General features: G+C 41.6%; 1 protein-coding gene across 3 annotated transcripts in view; it reads right to left on the reverse strand.

Annotated features, from left to right (window-relative positions):
- Positions 1-25,329, reverse strand: part of LOC126354467 (E3 ubiquitin-protein ligase RNF185-like) — a 65,856-nt gene that overhangs the window by 8,966 nt on the left and 31,561 nt on the right. For all 3 annotated transcript variants that reach the window (XM_050004177.1, XM_050004169.1, XM_050004186.1), the window contains one exon: positions 8,342-8,456. In XM_050004177.1, coding sequence (XP_049860134.1) covers positions 8,342-8,456 — 115 coding nt within the window. The remainder of the gene's footprint in view (positions 1-8,341; positions 8,457-25,329) is intronic.

Here is a 25,329-nt window from a genome sequence, read left to right on the forward strand (position 1 = left end):
AGCCACTCCACCGTTAGCCCTGTCTCCAGGAACATCTTCCCCCCTGTAGGGTGTGGTACCTTAATGCATGTGTTTCTTGCAAGTACATATAAAATTGTCTTAATTCTTTTAAATTGAAAGTCCCTGTGGGAGCCACTCATTAACGTTAGTTGTAGCTCTCCAGTTATTCTATGTGGATATCAGTGTCTTCAACAGTAAAATCACCAACAGAAAGGGACAGTGCTTGTCAATCCTATGGTTTTGCTAGTATTGCTTTCAATTTTGAACATTTTATGTGAGGTTTTCCTTGCTTATGGCTGGAGTTGCTTGCATGGATGGAGTTGGCTGCTTTGTGGGCCTCTGATGGTGTGCAGCGGTATCTGGCTGAGGTTTCAAGTCCAACGTTGACAGATTCTTAATAATTTTGGGTTCCAATGTAGCTTCTCCCTCTTAGGTGCCCTAGTAAGTGCATGTACCATACTTGAATCACTGGTCTGGGTTTGCATGAAGCCACCATGTTGGTGCCTGACATTTTAAGGAATGATGCAGAAGAAGTAGCAAACACTGCAGGTTGCAGAGCTTTGAAAGCTTTCTCATCTTCATCATGGGGTATACATCTCAAAACTTTTAACTCTTAAATTTTCCTTTCCTTACTAAAAACTCTATACTACCTGCTCTACACTGTAAATCTTTGGAGCAATTTGTAAACTTTGAGCACACTCCTGTATCATATGTTATGGTCCAAATAAAATTTACACAAATTATCGATTCAAAATTCTGATGCTATGCTAATTCTCAAAACTGAAGAAACAAATTTTCCCCTGCAAAACTTTATTCTTCAGATTATTCAGCTTGTTTCTCTGCCAAAATGAACTAATTAGTTTTGTCACAAATAATGAAAATCAAAAGATACAGCAATTAAAAAAAAATTCATACATCTAGTCATACAGAACAATCTGATGCACTTTTTTATTTCGTTTGGCATCAAGGATACATTACTTGAATTGAACAGCAATGATGTTACTGGTAACACAATATGCATGTACTACAAATAAAATAGATTACATTCATTTATGGTAATAAAAGTCTTAGATTAGATCGATAAATCAATAATATTCATATGGATAAAAACACTAGGATGAGTTACATGTAAAAGAGAAAAAGTGGTTTTTATAAACAGTAATATTGACAAACAGAGTTTCAAGTTGTAATAAAAACTATAGGTTAATATCTAAAGTATCCAACCAGGAGATTGCTTCCTCAGAGACCTCATGCATGCTGGTCAGAGTTCCAGCATATTTCCGTAGGGGACACTCGGTGACTGTGGTGTATTGCTTGTCGTTGGTGTCCGCAGTCACACTTGGCGCTTTCAGTGATTGCCCACTTATGCTTCAAGTCCTGGCATCTTCCGTGCTTGGTGCGTATGCAATTTAGGGTGGTCCACGACCTCCTAGGTAAGTGGAATCCAGGAGGGACTCGTGTAGGATCAGCAATGAGATCTGCAGAATCGGGATTGGCTGCGAACCATTCTTCCCGCCATGCTGTTTCTGGTTGGAATCCTTCAGAAGTAAGCCTTTTTCCAAATCTCCAGGAGGGTTTCCTGGACTTAAGACGTTGCCTTTGAGTGGAATCACAGTCCTGGTGTAGCGGTAACTCGGGATTCTTGGAGCATTTCTCCCATTCCCTTTTCAACACTGCTTGACGTCGTAGCTTTGGTGGTGCAATATTAGACAGAACAGGTAGCCACTCTGTGGGTGTGGATTTTATTGTCCCGGATACGGTTCTCATGGCTACATTCAGCTGCGTGTCTACCATGGCTGTGTGATCGCTGTTCAGCCATACTGGGCTGCAATATTCCCCGACAGAGTCTACAAGTGAGAGGGCAGTTGTTTTGAGTACTGATGCCTTAGCTCCCCAGCTTGTTCCGGAGAGTTTGTGTAATATATTGTTTCTGGTTCTCATTTTTAAAGCTGTTTCAGTTAGGTGTTTTCTATACGTTAGCGAACGATCCAAGGTCACGCCGAGATATTTTGGGAATGGGTTATATAACAGCAACTAATGCACTAATGGGTAATGAAGGAAACACAACTTTCAAATTAAAGAGCTATTTTCCTCTTTTCAGCAACGAATTTACATTAGACCAAACTCAACTACTTCAAAATATATTATTAATTAAAGATTTCACATGGTCCACACATTCATAGCCAATTACAGCCAAACTACCGTAAATTCCCAGGATTACCATTATATACAAATAAATGTAATGACAAACTCAATAAACAATAAAATATGAACGTTCTGATTTACTGAATTCACAAACTATTTTAAATTAACAAAAATTGCATAATATTATGGAGGTAAGGCCAACTCTTGTGCCATTTCAGTCAATCTGTTGTTTTGCTCATGCTGCTCTTAATCTTCATTTAGTACAGCTCCAGTCTAGCTTTATAGCCCAGCCTTTGGAATTGTTTGTGTCTGCGATCCATTCATTTAAATTACGCTGAGAGAACATATTTTATAGTTATGAGCAGTAGACATCAAAATGTGTGTGTGTTTGGGTTCAGTTGAATAATACACTGAAGTGCCAAATAAACTGGTATAGGCATGCATATTCAAATACAAAGAGATGTAAATCTCACAGAATATAGATCTGCGGCAGGCATTGCCTATGTAAGACAAGAAGTGTCCAGTGCAGTTGTTAGATCGGATGCTGCTGCTACAGTGTCAGGTTATCAAGATTTGAGTGAGTTTGAATGTGGTGTTATAGTTGGCACATGAGCGATGGGACACAGCATCTCCGAAGTGACGGAGTGGGGATTTTCCCATACGACCGTTTCATGAGTGTACCGCAAATATCAGGAATCCGGTAAAACAAGAACGGGACCAACAATGACTGAAGAGAATTGCTCAACTTCACAGAAGTGCAATCCTTCTGCAAACTGCTGCAGATTTCAATGCTGAGCCATCAACAAGTGTCAGCATGTCAAAGATTCAATGAAACATCATCGATATGGGCTTTCGGAGCCGAAGGCCCATTCGTGTACCCTTGATGACTGCATGATACAAAGCTTTACGCCTCACCTGGGCCTGTCAACACCAACATTGGACTTTTAATGACTGGAAACATGTTGGCTGGTCGGACAAGTCTCATTTTAAATTTTATCGAGCAGATGGACGTGTATGGGTATGGAGACAGCCTCAAGAGTCCATGGACCCTGCATGTCAGCAGGAGCTGTTCAAGCTGGTGGAGGCTCTGCAATGGTGCGGAGCGTGTGCAATTAGAGTGAGATGGGACCCCTGATATGTCTACATACTACTCTGACAGTTGTCATGTACGTACACATCCTGCCTGATCACCTGCATCCATTCATGTCCATTGCAATGTGACACCCCACACATCCAGAATTGCTACAGAGTGGCTCCAGGAATACTCTTCTGAGTTTAAACACTTCCACTAACCACCAAACTCCCAAACATGAGCACTATTGAGCACTTCTGGGATGCCTTGCAATGTGCTGTTCACAAGAAATCCCCCCTTCCCGTACCCTTACAGATTTACGGACGGCCCTGCAGGATTCATAGTGTCAATTCACTCCAGCACTACTTCAAGCGTTAGTCAAGTCCATGCCATGTCGTACTGCAGCACTTCTGCATACTCATAGGGGCCTTACACACTTTTAGGCAGGAGTACCAGTTCCTCTGGCACTTCAGTGTATTTGTAACTATGGTAACAGTTTTGTGATTTTTTTATAACTTAAATTCTTGTGAAGCAACTTATGATCTTTTCATTTGTACTGCATGCACTTTTACTTTTATTAAGATCTGCATATATCCATACTATCTACTGTTCGTAAACCTTAATACAGACTGTAGGAAATCTGGTTATCACTAGCAGGATAATGTGATTAAAGATGGGTGAGCTTCCAATTTTGAAAAGCTTCTGGCTATTCACTTTAAGGGCAGATTCTACAAAATTAATTTCAGGTGATGGTCAGTGAAATTGCACAGCTACCAAAGGCTTAAACCACAACAGGCATGTTTAATTAAGATGATAAAGGACTGCCTGATTCACGAGCTGAGCATCCGCAATTTCCACATGCAGTCCCCCTGTTAAAGGCCATAGTGGCATGACTAAATCTTAGACACCTGAAACTTAGAATTGAGTTGGAAACAAGACAGATATGGTCTGCTAGAATATCTTCAAGTAATTCCGGAGTCTTGAACATTAGAAAAAATGTTGTAGATATTTTTTCAATGTGCCATTGACACTCCTCACGAACTGTATTTACTCGAATCTAAGCCGCACTTTTTTTCCGGTTTTTGTAATCCAAAAACTGCCTGTGGCTTAGAATCGAGTGCAAACTAAGCAGAAATTCTGAAAAATGTTGGTAGGTGCAGCCACAACTAGCTTCAGCCATCGAATAATGTAGCACTACACAGGCATGCTTTGCAGGCACAAAGATGAATACTGACGCCAAAACCTCTGCGTTAGTAAATAAATTTTAAAAAAGGCGGAAGACGAGCTTTTTTCTCCGCCCCGGGTTTCGACCACTGCATTTTCTTTCATTATCCAACGAAGTAAATACAAATTCTGTATTGTTCATCTTCAAATGTATCAGCATTTCAATGGTCCGACTGGCAAGACTATTTGGGATGTTTGTCAATATGGCCAACTCTACGTTCTGAATTTTTTCCTACCTGTGAGAAGTGATAGTTGCTAACAGGAACTTTTATGAATTGACATGCAGTATTCTCTTCACCATAAGAATAACTCGAATATAAACATTTTGCCATGTATTCTTTCGTGTTTGCTGCTATCTCATTTAAATCCTGTCAGCCTAATAAACTACGAAACTAGTGTGAGACAACAGCAAACGCGGAAGAATATACATATCATCTCATGTTTATATTCGTATTATTCTTATGCGTAATAGTGATACAGTCAGAAATGAAGCATGGCAATTGACTATATTTTTAAGTCTAAGAGGACTCCAATTTCTGTGCAGAATGTAATGTACAGAAGAGGAGTCTGCAAAGATTTTCAAACGGAGAAAATTTTTAGCTAAACTCTCATTCAGAACATTTCTATCATGCGCAGTCTATTATTTGGTTCTTGTTGATCATTATCAAAGAAAGCAGCAGTGTGAGTAACAACAAATAGCAGTCTCTTGCCACTGTTTCGCTAATGAGACGATTCCTCTCTTTTTTTTTTTATTGTAAGTGGCGGTTGTGCGCACAAAAGCAAGCCATGCCGCGAGCAGTGACAGGTCGTAAACACACATTATCAGAATGCGACAAACAATACATGACACAGTACAATAATGCATTTTCAGCTTAGAGTGATGTAAACACCGATAACAAAGAGAACAGAACTTATCAGATCAAATAAAAATAAGCAATCTATTGAAACTGGACGAAGGACGTGAAAAAGGAAGGGTACCCGTATAAATATGGACCGAGTGTCTGATGCATAGCAATGGCTACCTGGTAAAGCTTAACTGCTAAGCTTATGACTCGAACCAAACTACTGTAGCTGTATCGTCATTCATTCGACCTAAATTGTGTCTCATATTACAATGGACCAACTTTGTTTTGATTTGGAGGTGCGGCCTAAAGCTTTTCTCTGCCCTTGAATTTCGAGTCTCAAATTTCAAGTGCGGCTTAGATTTGGGAATTTTTTTTCCCCTTGATTTCGAGTATCATTTTTTAGGTGTGGCTTAGATTCAAGTAAATATGATAGTTTTGCATTTTGGTCATTTCATACTTTTCTATTCTTCAAGTAACTCCTCAGGGTCCAGCTCTATTACATAAGAGCAGGTAACCCTGCCTTTACAGAAGTAAAGGATATTATGCAGCTCAGCCACAACAGGTTAGTCATGCTTCCCAGAAAGTTAGGGATGTGGTTTGACTAGGCAATTTCAACTAGAAGTGTTCCACTAAGAAGTTGTTTAACACTTTAAGTGCTCATACTCTTCAAAGCCTTGTGAATATAAAAATGGGAAATCTTCCTGCAAGTTCTCTCTACTCTCTTGATTACAATGAAAGTGTTATAGCAGACTAGTGCCCTGTTACTATAAATCTGAGACTACTACTCAGGTGGACTGTCCAACCAAGTCCTCTTTGTTGGGTGGGTGTAGCTACTACCTGACGCTACACCCATGCTGCCAGAAGTAGGTGTGAATTTATGTCACTCCATGGAAATCTGAAGAGCTGCTAGGGAAACATATGTTAACTTAGACAGAGCCCCACCTGCCTGATCAAACCTATAAAGCTTGGGAGGGGGTGCAGGGGAGGGGGGAAGCAGTAGGTACCCCTGGGGTGCCCACTATCGACTGTTTTAACTTAACAGCTATTCACCTCATCAAAATGTAGCACAGGTTTATTTTATAGAGGTATATGCCTTCCTTGAGAACCAGGTCATAAAGTGAAGGTCCCCACTCTCCGAATCTCACACCACTCCACTGACACATTAAAAAAGTGTGAATGCAACATTTGTTTTACATCACTTCAGCTACAGCAAAAGGTCTATTTACCACATCTCAAAAACTACGGTTCTAATTTTTTGCGTTGAGGTACTGGTATGGTGTGCCAGTGCGTACTGTCACAAATCAAGCATGCCTGTATGCAACCATTGTTGGAGGAGCTCCCTGGGAAAAACGTAGCCTTCCCTTTCCTAACTTGAGAGATGTACTGGCAGAAGTAAAGCTGTGAGGATGGGACATGAGTTGTGCTTGGGTAGCTCAGATGGTAGAGCACTTGCCCGCGAAAGGGAAAGGTCCTAAGTTCGAGTCTCGGTCTGGCATACAGTTTTAATCTGCCAGGACGTTTCATATCAGCACACACTCTGCTGCAGAGTGAAAATCTCGTTCTTGAGAGACATTCTTCATGAGACGCATCTGTTAAGGCCTGCTGGCATAGTCCTCAGCATCAGTGAAGCATGCAAACACTTCTACGAGCACTATAGGTGTGTACAATGAGGTCATGTCCTCCAGGAGGGAGAAACTAGTTGAGATGGATCTACATTCACCATCAGCAACAGTTCATGTAGAGTCTGAAACCGTCATTGACAAGGTGTGATACTCATCTCTGGCTCATGTCACTTAGAATCTTGTTATGATCACACTTATTACTACATGTTACTTGGCAGTGAATAGTATGCCATTCCTCATGTTGGACTGTCTCTGTTGATACAATGGCAAATCGAGCAACTTAGCAACTTACTTCACGGTGTTATGGGGACATCACAACACAATAGATCTTTCTGTCAGTCTTCCGCATCTCCAAATTGAGTCATTTTACTGTACTGGTTCTATGCAAGCAATTGTCATTTAACGTCACTTTACAGTCGTGATTTTTGTCAGAAATAGAGGGTGGCATGATCATCTGGCACCAGTTCTACACTGTATAAAGTTTTCTAAAGTGAGCTGTGTGTTCTTTTAACTGTGTAATTATGACTTTCATGCTGTGAGATTCCTATGGCAGTTATCTGTTGGTGTCTTACCATATGTCCTATTAATCTGTCCTTTCTTCTGATTGGTATTTTTCACACATTCCTTTGCTTGTTGATACTGTGGAGCTGTCGGTCATGTCAGAAATTATTTTTACAGATCCACGAGGCATGATGAAGTGCCGTGGTGCTATGAGCAACAACCTCACCCTTAGCCCCTCTCAGTGCAGCTTTGCCTTGCTGATTAAACCATGTCTCCAGATATCTGAGGGATTCCGGAAGCCAAATATCCAAACATTATGGTGGTCTCAAGCAGCCAGAGACCACCAGGGCCCAAGAGTCAAGATAATCTACTACAGAGTCCAGAGAATCATCAGAGGTGAGATGATTAACTGAAAATGAGTTTTGCAGTGTGGTGCGACAAGTACTTGTGGGTTCCATGGCTGAAGTATAGATAATCAATCACATGGTAGTTGTCTTAGGATCCACGGGTGGAGCTGGTTATGGATAGTGCCTGAGATTAATTTCTTTGCTCTTGTACATTGACTATTCAAGACAGGCACAACTGTCATCTTCAGCTCATTAGTTTCTTTCTCTGGTGTGTTCAGGGTAAGTAAATTTGGGTTGTATGGTTTGAGATTGAAAAGTCTCTACAAAAGCAAGCAGGCGGCTCTTGATGAAAGATGGCACATGAGCCTCAATGAATGTGTTGTTGTACAATATATTACCAACAAAAGAGTAAAAGAGAATCAATATGTCTGGCAATACACTGCAGAATCAAATGTGATCTCAAAAAAACAGTTTGAAATTCATTAGTATGCCAGTCTTTACAGTTCCTACATACTTTTCTAAAACTGGACTTCAGTTTCTGACTTAAGAGTTGTTATTAGTGTGTGCAGATGCACTATCACTCACCTGCACTAGGTCTAGGATCACCAAAATTGAAGGTAGATGTGAAGATACCAAAGGGAAAGGCACCAATGCCAAATGACATGTGAAGGCCATCTCCAAAGCCAAAGCCCGGGAATCCCTGCAAAAACACACTTATCAGCAACTGAGGGACAAAACTAAAAAATCATATACTTGCTGTAAAGAGATGGATACAATGGCCACACCAATGAATCACCCTTCTGAGTTATCACAATGTAGCGATGAAATATGGCAAACTGATTGTGTGTAGTTAACTGTAAGATCAGAAGACATACACATTAGTTTCATGAAATAAATATAAATATTTACATTTACAGTGCACAGTCTGACTGCACTGTATTAGCATTAAAGTAATATTTAAATTTCTGTATCCAAGAGCAAACTGTTGTTGCTAGATGTGTGAAACCCATATAACTTTTATGCAGCTTACAATATAAATTTGCTAGTGGAAGAGTAGAAAATGTATATATAATGTCTGACCCTATTTACCTGAATATACTGGAGCTGACTGAAGCCACATAACTACAACAGCAGCACTGCAGTGCGTACTCCACGACTGCCAAATGCCAGTTAGCAATGTGGTACACTTATTTATTTATTGAACATTGCAAAATAAGAGTCCTCAAGTCATCTCTTATATCTAATCAGGCACTCTAGGTACTATACATTAGATTCATTAAGACACATATTGTAAATTACACCTAATACAGAATACATCATTTAAAAATTACTATGGTATAAAGAGTGCATGGTGGGAAAAAAAAGGCTGGCTAGTATAATATTAAAGAAAACAGGGATGTAGATTTAAACTACGAACAATAACAGCACTGGATATGAGAGATGGGGTGAAGAGGGAAAGAAAGAAGAATCTGATAAAAACCCAAGCAATGAAGACAGGAAAATGGTAGTGGCATGAATGATTCCAAAACTGAGGGGAGGGTTAGGTGGGGGGGGGGGGGGGGGGGGGTGCTGGATATATTTCGTAAACCACATCAAATACTGACGAATCGATTCCACAGACCGAATGTGAGGAGAGAGGCTAGTGTTATTGGTTAATACAAACCATAAAAAAATGCACGGAAGTATGTTTTTTAACACAAACCTACATTTTTTTAAATGGAACCCCATTAGTTTTGTTAGCACATCTGAATATATAAACAAATACGTAATCAGTGCCGTTTGTTGCATTGTAAAATGTTAATTACCTTCCTCAAATGTAACAGGGCACTGACATGTGCACTGAGTGCAGGGTACCTTGTTCCAGAGGCAGACAGTAATAACGCAGATGGAGCCTGTGAAAGCTTTTGTTTCGCCTGTGTGTGTGGTTGGGGGTGGGACACAGGATGTTAGATAAGACAGACCTTGTGTTTTGATTATAATGAGATTATAGGTTCTTACGTCTCATTCAATATACTGTGGTGTATGAACACTTAAGATGCAATGAAGTAGACACAGTGTATGGTAGTCATATAACTTGTCAAGCCACGAAATGAGAGTACGAAACTCCGACATTGTAAGACCTTAGCAGCTGTCCTGGCAGAAAGGTTGCCACACTATTGCCTCACTTTGCTTAATTTAATGTCCAATGTTCCAAGTGATGTGTTTATAGCTAAATCATCCCATCGCAACTTATACTGTACTTGACACTGGTTAGAGGGTTACTTTGGAGGGATCGTAAATCTTAGCAAAATACAAAGTTCACAGCAAATAATGGGCAAACCTTAACAGTCATTCACTTGCTGTGAGAAGACTGATATAAGAGCTACTGCTGGACTGCTTAATTGTGCCTTGACAAGTTTCAGTGCTGCCAAATTAATTTTCTAGTCATGCTATGGCTTCCAAAACTGATGCAGTTATATTAGTCTTAACTTATATGAGTGGCTATTAGTTCCATTGACTGAGGGTATTCTGAAACGCATATTACAGGAATATTACAGCAAATGTAAATTCAATATATATGACCAAGTCCTGATTTCACTTGTTTTTTTTTTTTGTCACATTTTTCCTCTTCTCTGACATTAACAAAATGAGTGTGTATTTATGAAGAATTTTTAAAAAGTCATCAAAACTAGAGCAGCAGTACTATGATTCATGAACACGCTACTCGCACAACTGTATGGCACCATGTGAAAATGTGCGGACATAATCTTACTAAGTCTTACGGCAGCATCCACAATATGCAATGCACTGGATAAAAGTATTTATTTGCATTCTTAATCTAGATCCCAACCACGATTATGTGTGCAGAAGAAGACTAGTAAAAAGACACTGGTGGCTAAATAAGACAGGACTCGTGAAAATGGTATGATCTGCAGGGCATGGGATTGGGGAGCCAGAGGGGTATTGCAATTAAACCAAGATATTGTGCAGACTATGTACATGATAGAGCATCAATTTGAGATATGTGAAGAGGATGTTAGGAATTAAAGCCTATGCAAAGGTTTAAGATGAACTACTCAAATTCTGGATGGTAATTACTAACAAGAGGAGAGCTGCAAGATGCACCATAAAATCAGCAGCATACCAAATGGAAGATCTGGTTTTGGGTCACATGAGCATGATACTTCATGCTAAGTAGTTACATGTTCCATACATCATTTGAATTTTTATATTTTATCAAAATTATTCAGTTTACAGGATACATAATAATTATTAGTTTTCAAGTGAAGCTTTCGCTAGAGCTCAAACATTTTGGAATGTAGCTTTCTGTCAATGCTTATGTAAACACACATCTGATTCTAAGGATAGCTTTTTTTTTTTTTAATGAACTGGGATGGCAATCGTGAAAGTTGACATGCTATTGGTGACTGGCGGGCTACACATGATCACAGCTTCTTACAGACCCATGAGAAGTGGAGACCGATACAATAAGATGTTAAAAGTTCTGGAGGGCAGTGGATGGATATTCAGCCACCGGAGTGAAGAGGATGTCCTCAATGAATCTGAATCTGAATCACGAACGTAACTTATTAGTTTCTCTGGAGAAATTGCTATTTTTCACGAGAGAGAGAGAGAGAGAGAGAGAGAGAGAGAGAGAGAGAGAGAGAGAAACTTCCACATGGGAAAAAATATATTAAAAACAAAGAATCCAAGACTTACCAAGTGGGAAAGCGCCGGTAGACAGGCACAATAAAATAACACACAAACACACACAAAAAATTTCTAGCTTTCACAACCAAAGGCTGCTTCTTCAGGAAAGAGGGAAGGAGAGGGAAAGACGAAAGGATGTGGGTTTTAAGGGAGAGGGTAAGGAGTCATTCCAATCCCGGGAGTGAATCGTATGCACTTTCTTAATTATACTGGAAATTTATTTGAACACCAGATTTTACAGATACATTATTTATTTATTGTATGACAACAACAGCAAACATTGAGAAATACAAACAGTTTACAATTACACATTTAAGGTTTTAGGCACAGGGCTAATATACTCAGATTATTAAAGTTAATAATTCAAGAATAGTGAAAGGAGGACACTATAAAATTAGGACTGATAATTAAAACAAATACATTTAATTGGAGTTCACCATCTGCTGAATGAAGCCAACTGATAGCAGATAAGCAGCATTAATAAAATCAGTGAAAGGCCTTGGGTACTCTTTCAGAGGGCAGTCGCTGGCAATACACTGACTGGTCTGTTCACAGGCTGGAGAGCGAGTCCCCACTTGTGCATCAAAACATTGCACCTGGCGTGACCAGTTATCCTGTTCAATGGCGTCCACTCACTTCTCTTCAGATCAAATCCTGGTAGACTGGCAGATGCATCTTCAACACCTTGAGGTTTTATTGTTGCCGCATTTCATCTCTTGCACCACCCTTCTTTCAAGTCAAACTTCTTGTTCCTTCCATTATGCCGCAGTGGAGTGGGTGATATCTGGGTCATTTAAGACTGTATGAAATGGAAAGTCTTGGAGGTAGTCAGGGTGATGCAGCTTCCTCCTTTCTCTATAAGGATATAATTCATTGTATTCTTGAAGATAAAGGCCTCATATATTTGGAGTTACTAGTATACTGGTAGTAATGCTTTCCAATGATACTGCTACCACATGAATGGGAGATGTATTTGTGTACAAGCATATGACTAGGTGACAGTAGTGGAAGAACATTCACAAGATGGTGTCTTACATGTATGGCATAGGACAGAAACAGAGTTACTTTTATTGGGAGATGTTTCTGTATTCCTATTCCTGTGTTCTCTTTCCCTGAAATGAGAGAGAGAGAGAGAGAGAGAGAGAGAGAGAGAGAGAGAGAGAGAGACTCTGTGTGGTGTGGTGGCAAGTGTCAATTTGTCGAGAGAGTTCAGAATCATAGCACTAATCACAAAAAGATTTAATGGCCTGGCACAGAGGTGGTAATGATATCAATAAATGTTTTTATATGCATATGAATAATAAACCTGATCTGTAAAAAAGTGTTGTTTTTGCACATTTTTAAAGCATGTTGTGTTATGTGGTTTCATTTGAACAGAAATTTATCTGAAGTGGACACAATGTAATAATGATTGGAAATATAAAGGGACTCAACTATATGGTTATTAGTTCCTCAAGCCTTTCATGGTGTCTCAAGATGTAGTTACAAGCCTCTCTACTTTTTTAATAATCGCAATAAACTTATCTGATTTGCACTACATACATGACTGGATAATTAGGCTACTAAAATTCAACTGTTAAAATACGACTAAGATGATTATATAAATAGTTAATTTGCAGCCTAGTATACGTAGTTAGTATACTATGTTTAGTAATAGAGATATTTTGTTGTCTTTGTCGAGTTCCAGTTGTGTAGGAGGAACTGGGTGGCACCTCGGAGTCATATTGAAGGCAAGCGTACACTCCGCTGTAGAGTGAAAAGTCTCATTCTGGGAACATCCTCCAGGCTGTTGCTAAGCTACGTCTCCGCAGTATCATTTCTTCCAGGTGCATTAGTTCTGCAAGGTTTGTAGAAGAGCTTTTGTGAAGTTTGGAAGATAGGAGAAGAGGTAGTGGCAGAGTTGAAGCTGTGATGACAGACTGTGAGTCATGCTTGGGTAGCTCAGATGAAAGAGCACTTGCCTGGGAAAGGCAAAGGTCTGGAGTTCGAGTCTCAGTACTGCACACAGTTTTAATCTGCCAGGAAGTTTGACATCAATCCATTCTGGTGCCCCAGCGAAAGGACCCAGAATATTTCTTTGCTGAAAAGTCAATGTAATATGAATAAAAATAATAAAGAACATCAAGGAATTAATAATTTTTGAAATAAGAATGTAATACTAATAGCACTGTTGTTCTTGGTAATGGAGTCAACAGCAAAAATTCCACTGCATTGCACAATCTATCACCAACAATGCAGTTAAAAAGTATGGATATGGACGTATTTGTTCAGGAGTTGTTACAAATTCATCAACAATAATTACTTCACAGAAGAACTAAGTGAAGTTGACGAATCGGTGGTGGTTGTGATCGACAATGAGGACTACAATTGTTTCCTCAGTCCCACATTTACGCCAAGGCACCGACCAATGGCAGTACCACTCATGGATCAACTCACAGAAATGCAATTTGCCCAGCACAGATTCCAGCTTGTTGTTGTGATGGTGATGGTATGCTGTGTAAATAGTTACAGGGCACTGGTGTGTGGAATATTGTTTAAAAGAATTAACCTTGTCAGTGTGGGAGAACTCTTTACAAGAAAAGATTAGTGGAAAACCTAATCCTGTTGTCACTGTTCACTTACAGTGATGAGAGGTATGGATGTGCACTTACAAGATTTGTTTAAGAATTTGGGTGAAAAATTAATGGCAAATTTAAGAGGGAGTTTTTCAAGCCACAATGTTACAAATTCAGTACTAAGTTATGCACAAATAAGGCTGAAAGCAGATCTAAAACAGTTAAATACTGATTTAAATGGTCAAAGGCTGAAATACAAGAAACAAATGCCATTCTTGAAAAAATAAAATAGATTCACTCAAAGAAAATTTACAAATCAATAATCAAAGATCTAAATCAGACTCTACTACTGTAAGAATAACACAGGAGTTGTATTTTCGTACATTTAAATCAAACTGGTGGAACCCACATGTAACATGACTCTGTTGACAATATTGTTGATTTTGGTTGTCATCAATTTGCTATCAATTTCTCTTATATTTCTGATATTTACTAAGATTAAAGATTATGTACTGATATTAAAAAAAAAATTAAGTACAAGCAATGGTGTGTTAACATTTTGTAAACTACCTACCTACAAAAAGGACAGAGTCGTGCTCAGCTACCATTCACTTGTAAATTTTATATTAAGTCAAAGACTAATTTTAAATATTTAAACACTGTTAAAAGAAGGTGAAAAGGTAAATTTCAGATGGTCGATTGCCTCAAGTCTATAATTAAGCTAAGTGAAAATTGAGGGTCTATTAGGGATATTCAGGATACCATCTGGGGTGCTCTTTTCCAAGCTACCAACACATAGGAATGACAGTTAACTGCTGCTGACCTCAGAGGGTTCATGTCTTGTATGAATTATGTAGAGTGATGCTGACAAGGCATTTAGGCGTCCATTATACTTCTTGCTATTTAGACTTCCTTATCATGGTCTCTACTTTTTACACACAATAATCTTTAAATTTACATTTTGCTATTCTATTTGTATTATTTTGATGATGAAATGCTAGCTACTCTTTCACTGACAGTGAAGCAGTTTTGTGGCTTCTCATGTCACAAGTATTTCCTATAACTGTACATAGAAGTAAGATAAAATGGAGAGTGGCGACAGCATCACCATATTTATTGTGATTTATCTTATTCAGAAACTTCCTGTATATTTCCATAATCAACACAGGTAACAACTGTGGTCCTACATTTTTAGAGAGAGTGTTTCAAAATGCTGTAAAAGGTAAGCCTACCCACCATGGCAAGGCTGTAAATAAGATGGCAAAAATCAGTTTTCCTCTGCTAAAAACTGCATAAAAAGCACAATGACATTGGTTTCTAAGTGTTGTTAGACTGGTGCAAACATGTTCAATTTGCTGTCCACCATTTTATGCCACAAGATGGAACCGAGAAATAGCATGTTCCACAACAGATCTGAGCTTCTCGGGACACACATTCAGAATGTGTTTCGCAGCATGTGCCCTTAATTCAGCTATGTTGTAACTGGAGCACTGAATACGTCATTCAGATAACCTCACTGCCAGAAGTCGCAAGGTTAAGATCAGGTGACGTCGACAGTCAAGCTTTAAAGAAATGACAGTTGATATTTCTAGCATTTCTGTAATGCCTTTGCAGCAGTCACTTGACTGGCTGTGCAATGTGCAGAGGAGCACCTTCCTGCATAAAAACAATACTACTCACACAATCATGTTGGTGAAGAGTTGAAATGATATTGGTGTGCAAAAGACACTTGCACCATTTTCCAATTAGAGTACCAATAACAAGACCTGTAGGACTCATCTCCTTGAAAAAACATGGCCCTACAATAAACAACGCAATCAACCAGCACCACAGTCACCTATGCACAATGATGTCATATGGGTTGATGTGCATGTGGATTTTCTGTTGCCCATGTTTTGCAGTTCTAGTAATTGACATGTCCTTGGAGATATGGAAATGGGCTGCTTCTGATCACAGAACATTCAATGGCCATTCATTGCCCTGTTCCATACAAGCAAGACATTACAGAGCAAATGATTGTCTTGCTGGCAGGTCAGCAGGAAGGAACTCCTGAACACGAGTTATTTTCTACGTACAGCAATGCAGGGTGTTTTGAGGATTTTATACACCTTGTTCACAGGTATGTCCAATGTTTGGGCAAATCCTTGTGCACTGCATGTTTTTACACACTGCTTGCCCCTCCTGCAATGCTATGGACACATCTTCAATAGACATTGGATCAACTGGTTTCCTTCCTCTGCCACATTGTGCTTCATAAGAAACAGTCTTTACAAATTTTTTTAATCGTTTTCTCCAGGTCCTTAGCAGACATTGGACAAATGCCTTTCTTCATATCTTTCTGTGTCCAAACTGCTGCAGGGGTACTGGCACAGTGACCAGGCTTGTGAAAGAGTTTCACCTGCAACACGTGGTGATCCTTCATGAGGACTGTCATGTTAAGCAAAATGAGGAACAGCCGTGTATCTGTTGGTGTGCATATTCTGACACAGTGCCATCTATTTCTATTGGTCAAAATTTCATTCACCCCCCCCCCCCCCCACCCCCCGACATTTCCCCCAGCATCAATAATGTGCTGGTCAAATCTGACGTAATCCTGAGCAGTAGTTTTCTTTGTACAGTGTTTTGAAACTGGAGCTTTAATTACGGACATCCCGCCTACATATACAGGTTGAGTCCCATAAGATGTTACAGCCCTTTTACTTTGGGTATGGTTCCAGGTATCAAAATTATGTTTTCAACAAATGATAGTAAGATAAAGGCATTTACTTTGGTATATGATAAAGTGACTTAACTCTTATTGATCAAGATATCGAAGCAAGTATGATTTTTTTTAATACAATGGCATACCTTCTTTGAAGGCATCTGAATGTCCTTCAAACGATCGGCATAGTGAAATAAAGCTTATTAACATTCAGGCTGAAACTCTTCACAAAAGAATCCGAGAAATGCATTGAAATTGGAAAAATGTGGCCAGAGTCAGCCACTGCGGTCTACAGAAAACCAAGCAAAGCTGTCATGCAAGGTTCCATTGTTATACGCAGCAAGACAGGCCTACACAACTAACTTGAAACCTCATTCCCTATACACGTTAAACAGGGTGCCAGATATAATTTTTGTATATGAAACTATGGCATATGCTAGCCTTTGGGTGGGGCTTAGGAAAATTATTTCACGTGTGCATACATTTCCAGGGTCTTGTGGAAAAAACTTTTGTCAGGAAGTTTCCCCATTTAAAGACCCCTGTTGCTGCTTACTTTTCAAAGACAAAACAGATATATATATATAAAAAACAAAGATTCCAAGACTTACCAAGCGGGAAAGCGCCGGTAGATAGGTACAATAAATAAAACACACAAACACACACACAGAATTTCTAGCTTTCGCAACCGATGGTTGCTTCTTCAGGAAAAAGAGGGAAAGACGAAAGGATGTGGGTAAAAAAAAACCCACATCCTTTCGTCTTTCCCTTTCCTTCCCTCTTTCCTGAAGAAGCAACCATCGGTTGCGAAAGCTAGAAATTCTGTGTGTGTGTTTGTGTGTTTTATTCATTGTACCTATCCACCGGCACTTTCCCGCTTCGTAAATATAATACGGTGCTATTCAAGGGGAATATGACCTGTGTACACCTGCAGATCCCTGAATGCTTCTTAAAGGAAGCCACATGTTGTCGGACAAATGTGTCTATAAACACAACTCAGAACTGTTATAAAACAGAACACACTTTAAATAATCAAAATTGTTTGTTCAGAATGAAAAGACAACATGTCACCTACAACACAGATACTTTCTGTAATGGGATGTAATTTCTCACTTGAGTATGTGCTCAACATTATTTATCTTCAAGCTACAAGGCACATTTGTAATCTTCATTTGCGAGATAGACAATCAATCAAACGAAAATACATTTGATGATACGCTGCAGCATGTTGAGGCAATTTTAAGGGGCATTTGTGGGAGGCATCGAGTCACATACAGCCACTATGAACAAACCGCTAACCATTTAAACTTTCATACAAAAAGCCCTTCAGAGTGTCAGAAGTGCATACACACACACAAGCAAGCACTACTGCCGCATACATGGCCACTGTCCCCGACGGATGTGGCTCAATTCAAATTGACTGGAGACAGAGGCCATGTGTGTGCGAGTTATGCTTGTGTGAATGTGTGTACATTTTATATTTCTAAAGAAGTACGTTTCTATCTGAAAGCATAAATGTTTAGCAGTACCTGTCTGCGATGTAATGCTTCCAACATGGTGAGTAGCAATCTATCTTTCTCATAATATACTGAAGAGCCAAAGAAACTGGTACACCTGCCTAATACTGTGTAGGCCTCGGGTGACCACACATAAGTGCAGCAACACGAGGTGGCATGGGCTCGACTACCGTCTGAAGTAGTGCTGGAGAGAACTGACACCATGAATCCTGCGGGACTGTCCATAAGTCTGTAAGAGTATGTGAGGGTGGACATTTCTTATGAACAGTAAGTTGCAAAGCATCCCATAAATGATCAATATTGTTCATGTGTGGGAGTTCGATGGCCAGCAGAAGTGTTTAAATTCAGAAGTGTGTTCCTGGAGCTGCTCTCTAGCAATTATAGACATGTGGGGTGTCACACTGTCCTGCTGGAATTGCCTAAGTCCATTGGAATGCACATCACTACAAAGCCTCCACTGTCTACAACATTCCTCTGCTGACAAGCAGGGTCCATGGATTCACGAGGTTGTCTCCATACCCAAACACGTCCATCAGATCGATACAATTTGACATGAGACTCGTCTGACCAGGCAACATAATTCCAGTCATCAACAGCCCAATGTTGGTGCTGATGGACCCAGGCGAGGTGTAAAGCTCTGCGTTATACACTCATCCTGGGTACATGAATGGGCCTTCAGCTCCGAAAGCCCTTATCGATGATGTTTCATTGGACTGTTCACATGCAGACACTTTTTGATGGCCCAGCATTGTAATCTGCAGCACTTTGCGGAAGGGTTGCACTTTTTGAAGTTGAACGATTCTCTTCAGTTATTGTTGGTCCGTTCTTGCAGGATCTTATTCTGGCCGCAGTGATGTTAGAAATTTGATGTTTTATCAAACACATTGATATTCACAGTACACTTGTGAAACAGTCATACTGGAAAATCCCCACTTTATTGCTACCTTGGAGTTGCTGTGTCTCATCACTCATGTGCCGACTATAACACCACATTCAAACTCACTTAAATCTTGATAACCTGATACTGTAGCAGCAGTAACTGATCTAACAAATGCACCAAACACTTGGTGTCTTACATAGGCATTGCTGACTGCATCTCTGTATTTGAATACGCATGCCTATAGCAGTTTCTTGGACGATACAGTGTATTTACAACAAAGGAAGAGATGGATTACTACTTACCATAAAGATAATGCACTATGTTGCATACAGGCACAATTAAAAGACACTTACACATAAGCTTTTGTCCACAGCCTCTGGTGGAAAGAGAGAAATGCACAACATTCACTCACACAAGCAAGCACACCCCACACACACATGACCAACTCTGTTAGCTTGGGCCAGAAAGCAACTATCACGCGGGATGAAATGAGCAATCTGGAGGGGGCAGGGAAGGGTAACGGATAGCAGTGTACAGGTGAGAGAAGAGAGGAGCATTGTCTGGTGTAGTTTGCAGGAATTAGAATGACAACAGATACAGCTTCAGGAGGTTGTGGGGCAGGGAGATGGGGAAAATTGTGCAAAAAAGGAGAGGAGCGGAGAAAGATGGGCAGCCTAGAGCAAAGTAGACAACACTGTGGCACAACATGCAGCTAAACGTAACATCCTTGATTTAAATGGCCGCTTCAATACTCGAGCCATCTGATCACTCCCTCCACCAACAGCCTTACTGAACTGTGCAGATGGGAGTGTTCCTTACAACACATTCTTCACCCCTGTAGTTATCCCGGCCTCAATCTACAGTAACATACTGTCCCCACACCCTCCACCCAACAGTTCCCATCCCTGTGTTCTACTACCCCATTCTCATATCCCACATTCGTTGTTTGCCACCCTCTGCCAATGCACCCGTTACTCTTTCCCTGTTCCTCTCCTTTTTCACTCTATTTTCCCTAACTCCCGGCCCCACAACCTCCTGACACAGCAACTGTTGCCATTCCAGTCACTGCACACTCTGCCAGACAGTGCTCCTCTCTTCCCCCACCCATACACTGCTATCTGCTCCCACTCCCCTTCCCCATCCCCTCCAGATTTCTTCTACCAACCCATGTGATTTTGCATTCTGGCCCGAGCTGCTGGAGTTGGCGATCATATGTATGAGATGCTTGCTTGTGTGAATGAATACTGCGTGTTTTCTCTTTTTCCGATGAAGGCTGTGGCTCAAAGCTTATGCATAAGTGTCTTTCAATTGTTCCTATCTGGAACTTAGCATGTTACCTTTATCGTAAGCAGCAATCTATCTTTTCCTACACTGTTGATATTCTTACCTATAGTTTCCAGTGTTTGATTTCTCATAATATTGTAATCTACTACTAGAAGCAAATGGATACATATGACTTGAGATGTATATCTATTTCGCAACTGTACCTTAAGATGTTCTGTACAGTTTTGTATACTTTTCTCACGGTTAGAAGTAACCTTGTTCGTGAAGAGTTTTTGTACTACGATAATTTATATCATTTTTGATTTGTTAAGTTGCATGGCCAAGTTCACACATATTTTTTAGGAGCTGTTAGTTTAACTTATAGTAAGTAGGTTAGCTACCTGCTTACCTCGTCTCGTTTGAATCCAATGTAGAGCAAGTAATACTTATTGTTCCTAAGCCAGAATTTCTCAGAAGTTCAGCTAATGGGAGGAGGTTACTGTTTGTGTTGCTATGCTTTCTGCAAGCTGTCAATAGTAGGGTGTTAGATATATTTTTTGGGGCTTATGGAGGTGAATATGGTGGTGACCATTCTGTAGGATTGGCAAACACCTTCATCCCCAGCTCACTAGTGAAGTACCTCCCAGGGAGGGACCCTGAGGGGGTAATGGATGAAATGGGTATCTCTCTTTCGGATCTACTATTTTTCTTTCTTCGGTTTTGACATTCCTAGTCTTTCATTCTTCTTACCAGGCCTATGCTCCTTCTTTCCATATTCAGTAGTTTCCACTGTGGAAACCCTTCTCTTATCTGTCTGTTAGAACCTAATTCCAAAGGACTGCCCGAGATGTAGTGCATGCATGATGACTTCTTGACGAAGTTATGACAACAATGAATATGTAACAAGAACTGCTAATTACTTCATGTCCAATGACCATTATTACATGATTAATAGTAATCCTGTTTAAATGAGGATTTGACAGTTAAACTAGAGGTGCAACTGATTTAGCAGCCCCACTGCAGCTAGTCCACCTACAGTATGTGACCAAAAGTATCCGGACATCTGGCTGAAAATGATTTACAATTTTGTGTGCCCTCCATCGGTAAAGTTGGAATTCAATAGATATTGGCTCACCATTAGCCTTAATGACAGTTTCCAGTCTCACAGGCATACGTTCAATCAGGTGCTGGAAGGTTTCTTGAGGAATGACAGCCCATTCTTCATGGAGTGCTGCACTGAGGAGAGGTTGGTTGGTTGGTTTGTGGGGGGTTAAAGGGACCAGACTGCACTGAGGAGAGGTATCCATGTCACTCGGTGAGGTCTGGCACAAATTCGGCATTCCAAAACACCCCAAAGGTGTTCTATAGTATTCAGGTCAGGACTCGGTGCAGGTCAATCCATTACACGGATGTTATTGTCGTGTAAACACTCCGCCACAGGTCGTGCATTAGGAACAGGTTCTCGATGGTGTTGAAAGATGCAATCGCCATCCCTGAATTGCTCTCGAACAGTGGTAAGCAAGAAGGTGCTTAAAACATCAATGTCGGTCTATGCTTTGTTAATGCCATGCAGAACAACAAGGGGTATACACTACGTCAGACCCGTGAAACGCAGCAAGGATGGAAAGAAAGTGTCGGCAAAGGGCCGCAGGAGGGACTGAGCCTTGTGGGCCTTGTGCCTAATCCAGCTGATGGCACGGGCAGGGCACACGCCATGGGGGTACACGTAGATGGGCCCAGAAAAGAGGTGGGAGAGGGAGAAGCGCAAGCTCAGAGAGAAGAGACTGGACGCTAACAGCAACTGTACACCCTGACCGAGGCCACCATTCTGGAAGATGGATGACTGAGTTGAGGAATAGGAGACGGTAATTTGGATGTCCGAGCAAGCTACAAACACGTGCAGCATAAGTGGCCATTGGCGCCGGATCCGCAATGGAGGGACACCAGCCTCCACAAGTAGGCTGCTTACAGGGATTGTGCGGAAAGCTCCAGTTGTGAGTTGGATCCCGCAGTGAAGTATGGGGTCAAATGAGCACAACGCAGAAAGCAATGCTGAACCGTAAGCCAGGCTCCCATAAGCGAGACGGGACTGAATCAACAGCTGATACAGTCTTTAGAAGGGTAGACCGATCGGCACCCGAGCTGGTGTGACTGAAGCAATAAACAGCGTTAAGATGCCGCCAGCACGTTTGTTTAAGCTGCCGAATATGAGAGAGCCAAGTCAACTGGGTACAAAAAAGCAATCCCAAAAACCGATACGTCTCCACCTCAGCAAGAGGTTCACAGTCAAGATAAAGCCATGGCTCAGGGTGAACAGTGCGATGCCAGCAGAAATGCATGATGCAAGTATTGGAGGACGAATACTAGAAGCCGCGCGTTACGGCCCAAGACTGCGACTTGGGGATAGCGTCCTGCAGCTGCCGTTCAGCAACTGCAATTTCAGTGGAGCTGTAGTACACACAAAAGTCATCAGCATACTAAGGAGGTGATACAGATATTCCCACAGCTGCAGCCAGCCCATTGATAGCAAGTAAAAAGAGGCAGACACTCAAGACAGAGCTTTGCAAAATCCCATTCTCCTGGACTTGGGAGGAACTATGGGAGGAGCCAACTTGCATGCGGAAGGAATGAAGCGACAGAAAATTTTGAATAAAAATCGGGAGCGGGCCCCTAAGACCCCACCCATGAAGCGTGGTGAGGATGTTATGTTGCCATGTAGTATTGTATGCCTTCTGCATGTCAAAAAAGACGGCAACCAGATGCTGATGGTGGGCAAATGCTGTACGGATGGCAGACTCCAGGCGGACCAGATTATCAGTGGCAGAGCGGCCCTTATGGAACCCACCCTGAGACGGAGCCAGAAGGCCCCGAGATTCAAGTAGTCAACTCAACCTCCAGCTCACCACGTGTTCGAACAACTTGCACAGAACGTTGGTGATGCTAATGGGGCGGTATCTGTCCACCTCCAGGAGGTTCTTGTCAGGTTTCAACACTGGTATGATGATGCTTTCCCGACATTGTGATGGGAACTCAGTTGAAAAGGTCTAGGAGGTGTCACTGGCAGTCCACAGAGAGGTGTTTGAGCATCTGATAGTGGATGTGAACTGGCCTGGGAGCTGTATCAGGGCAAGCAGCTAGCGCACTTTGGAATTCCCACACACTGAATGGAACATTGTGCGATTCGGGTTGGTACACTTGGAATGAAAGGTTCCGACGTTCCAACTGCTCTTTCTGGGAGTGGAAGGCCAGCGGGTAATTCATAGAAGTGGAACTCTGAGCATAATGCTCTGCTAAGAGTTCTGCAATCGTGTCTGATTCAGTACAGACTGCTCCATTCAGGGAAAGCCCAGGTATGCTGATGGGGGTCTGATATCCATAGAATCACCTAATGTTTGTCCAAACCTGAGATGGAGAGGTACAGAGGCAAATGGTGGAGACATACCTTTCCCAGCACTCCAGCTTCCGTTGGCGAATAAAGCATTGGACTCAGGCACAGAGCTGCTTTAAGGCAAAGAGATGTTCCAGTGATGGGTGCCACTTATGACGATTGAGGGGCCACCTGCGACCTCTAATCGCGTCTGCGATCAGTTGTTACTAAAAAGGCACAATCCTCCGCCGACGTGACCCGGAAGAAAAGGGAATTGCAGATTCCACTGCAGAAACGATACCGATGGTTTTTGTGTGAACCACTACATCAATGGAGCCATGAAAGAGAGGCTCAATAGTGGCAACGGAGGCGAACGTGTCCCAGTCAGCCTTATTCAATGCCCATCTAGGGAGGTGCCCAAAAGAGCGACACTGTGGCAGTGACAGAAAGATCAGAAAGTGGTCACTGTCGCACAAGTCGTCATGCACATTCCTTTGGACAGTTGGTGCAAGGCCAGGGCTGCAGACCAAAAGGTTGATGGCTGAGTACGTGCCACGCACCACATTGAAATGTATCGAGGCACCGTTATTTAAGAGAGAAAGGTTGAGCTGTGCCAACACTTGTTCAACAACAGTGCCTCTGCCTGTTGCCACCAATCCACGCCACAAAGGGTTATGTGCATTAACATCGCCGAGCAACAGAAAAGGTGGTGGCAATTGGGCTATCAGCACAGCCAATACATGACGTGGGACATCACCATCTGGTGGAAGATAGATACTGTAAACAGTAACAGCCTGAGGCGTCCACACCCTAACAGCGACAGCCTCTAAAGGTGTTTGAAGAGGTACACACTCACTGTAAAGAGTGTTAAGGACGTAGATGCAGACTCCACCAGACATCCTCACACAAGCTGCCCGATTTTTATAATAACCCCGTTAGCCACAGAGGGCGTGGGGTCGAATCGCCAGACACCAAGTTTCCTGGAGAGCAATGCTGAAGAATGGGTGAAGGCTGATAAGTTGTTGGAGCTCAGCAAGGTGGTGGAAAAAACGGCTGCAACTCCACTGGAGAAAGAGATTGTCAACGACTGAAAAAGTCATGAAGGGACCGAGGAGGCAGATTACACCGCTGTGTCATCTACTGACACCCAGGAAAGCCTGAACCGAGAACCATTGTGTCTGAGGCACAGGAGAGATCGAGGTCATCGGGGGATGCCAAAATCTGCAAATCATCTTCAGACAAAGAGCTGGTAGTAACAGGTGGCACAGAGGCAAGCTGAACCTCTTCCTTCTTATCCTGAGGGCCCACTGGAGGTTTAACAAATGCAGGGACAGCCTTCCCAACAGCGGCAATGAAATCACAGTCACAGTATATGATGTAGTCATTGGAACAGGATGAAGTACATGACAACCCCACCAGGATGGACTGACTACTGCGCTGGATTTTGGGTGGCAAACTGGACCAGAATTGTCGTGGGCTTGAAGGGTGGGACATCGCAGGAAACGAGAAGTAGGCAACGCGTAAGACATTGGGTGCAAAGCCCCCTACATGACAATAAGTAGCATGCAAGATCTTGGTGCATGATGGACAAACAAAATCGCCA

Source organism: Schistocerca gregaria, chromosome 1, assembly GCF_023897955.1.
Source record: "Schistocerca gregaria isolate iqSchGreg1 chromosome 1, iqSchGreg1.2, whole genome shotgun sequence".
In the NCBI taxonomy this organism is placed as follows: domain Eukaryota; kingdom Metazoa; phylum Arthropoda; class Insecta; order Orthoptera; family Acrididae; genus Schistocerca; species Schistocerca gregaria.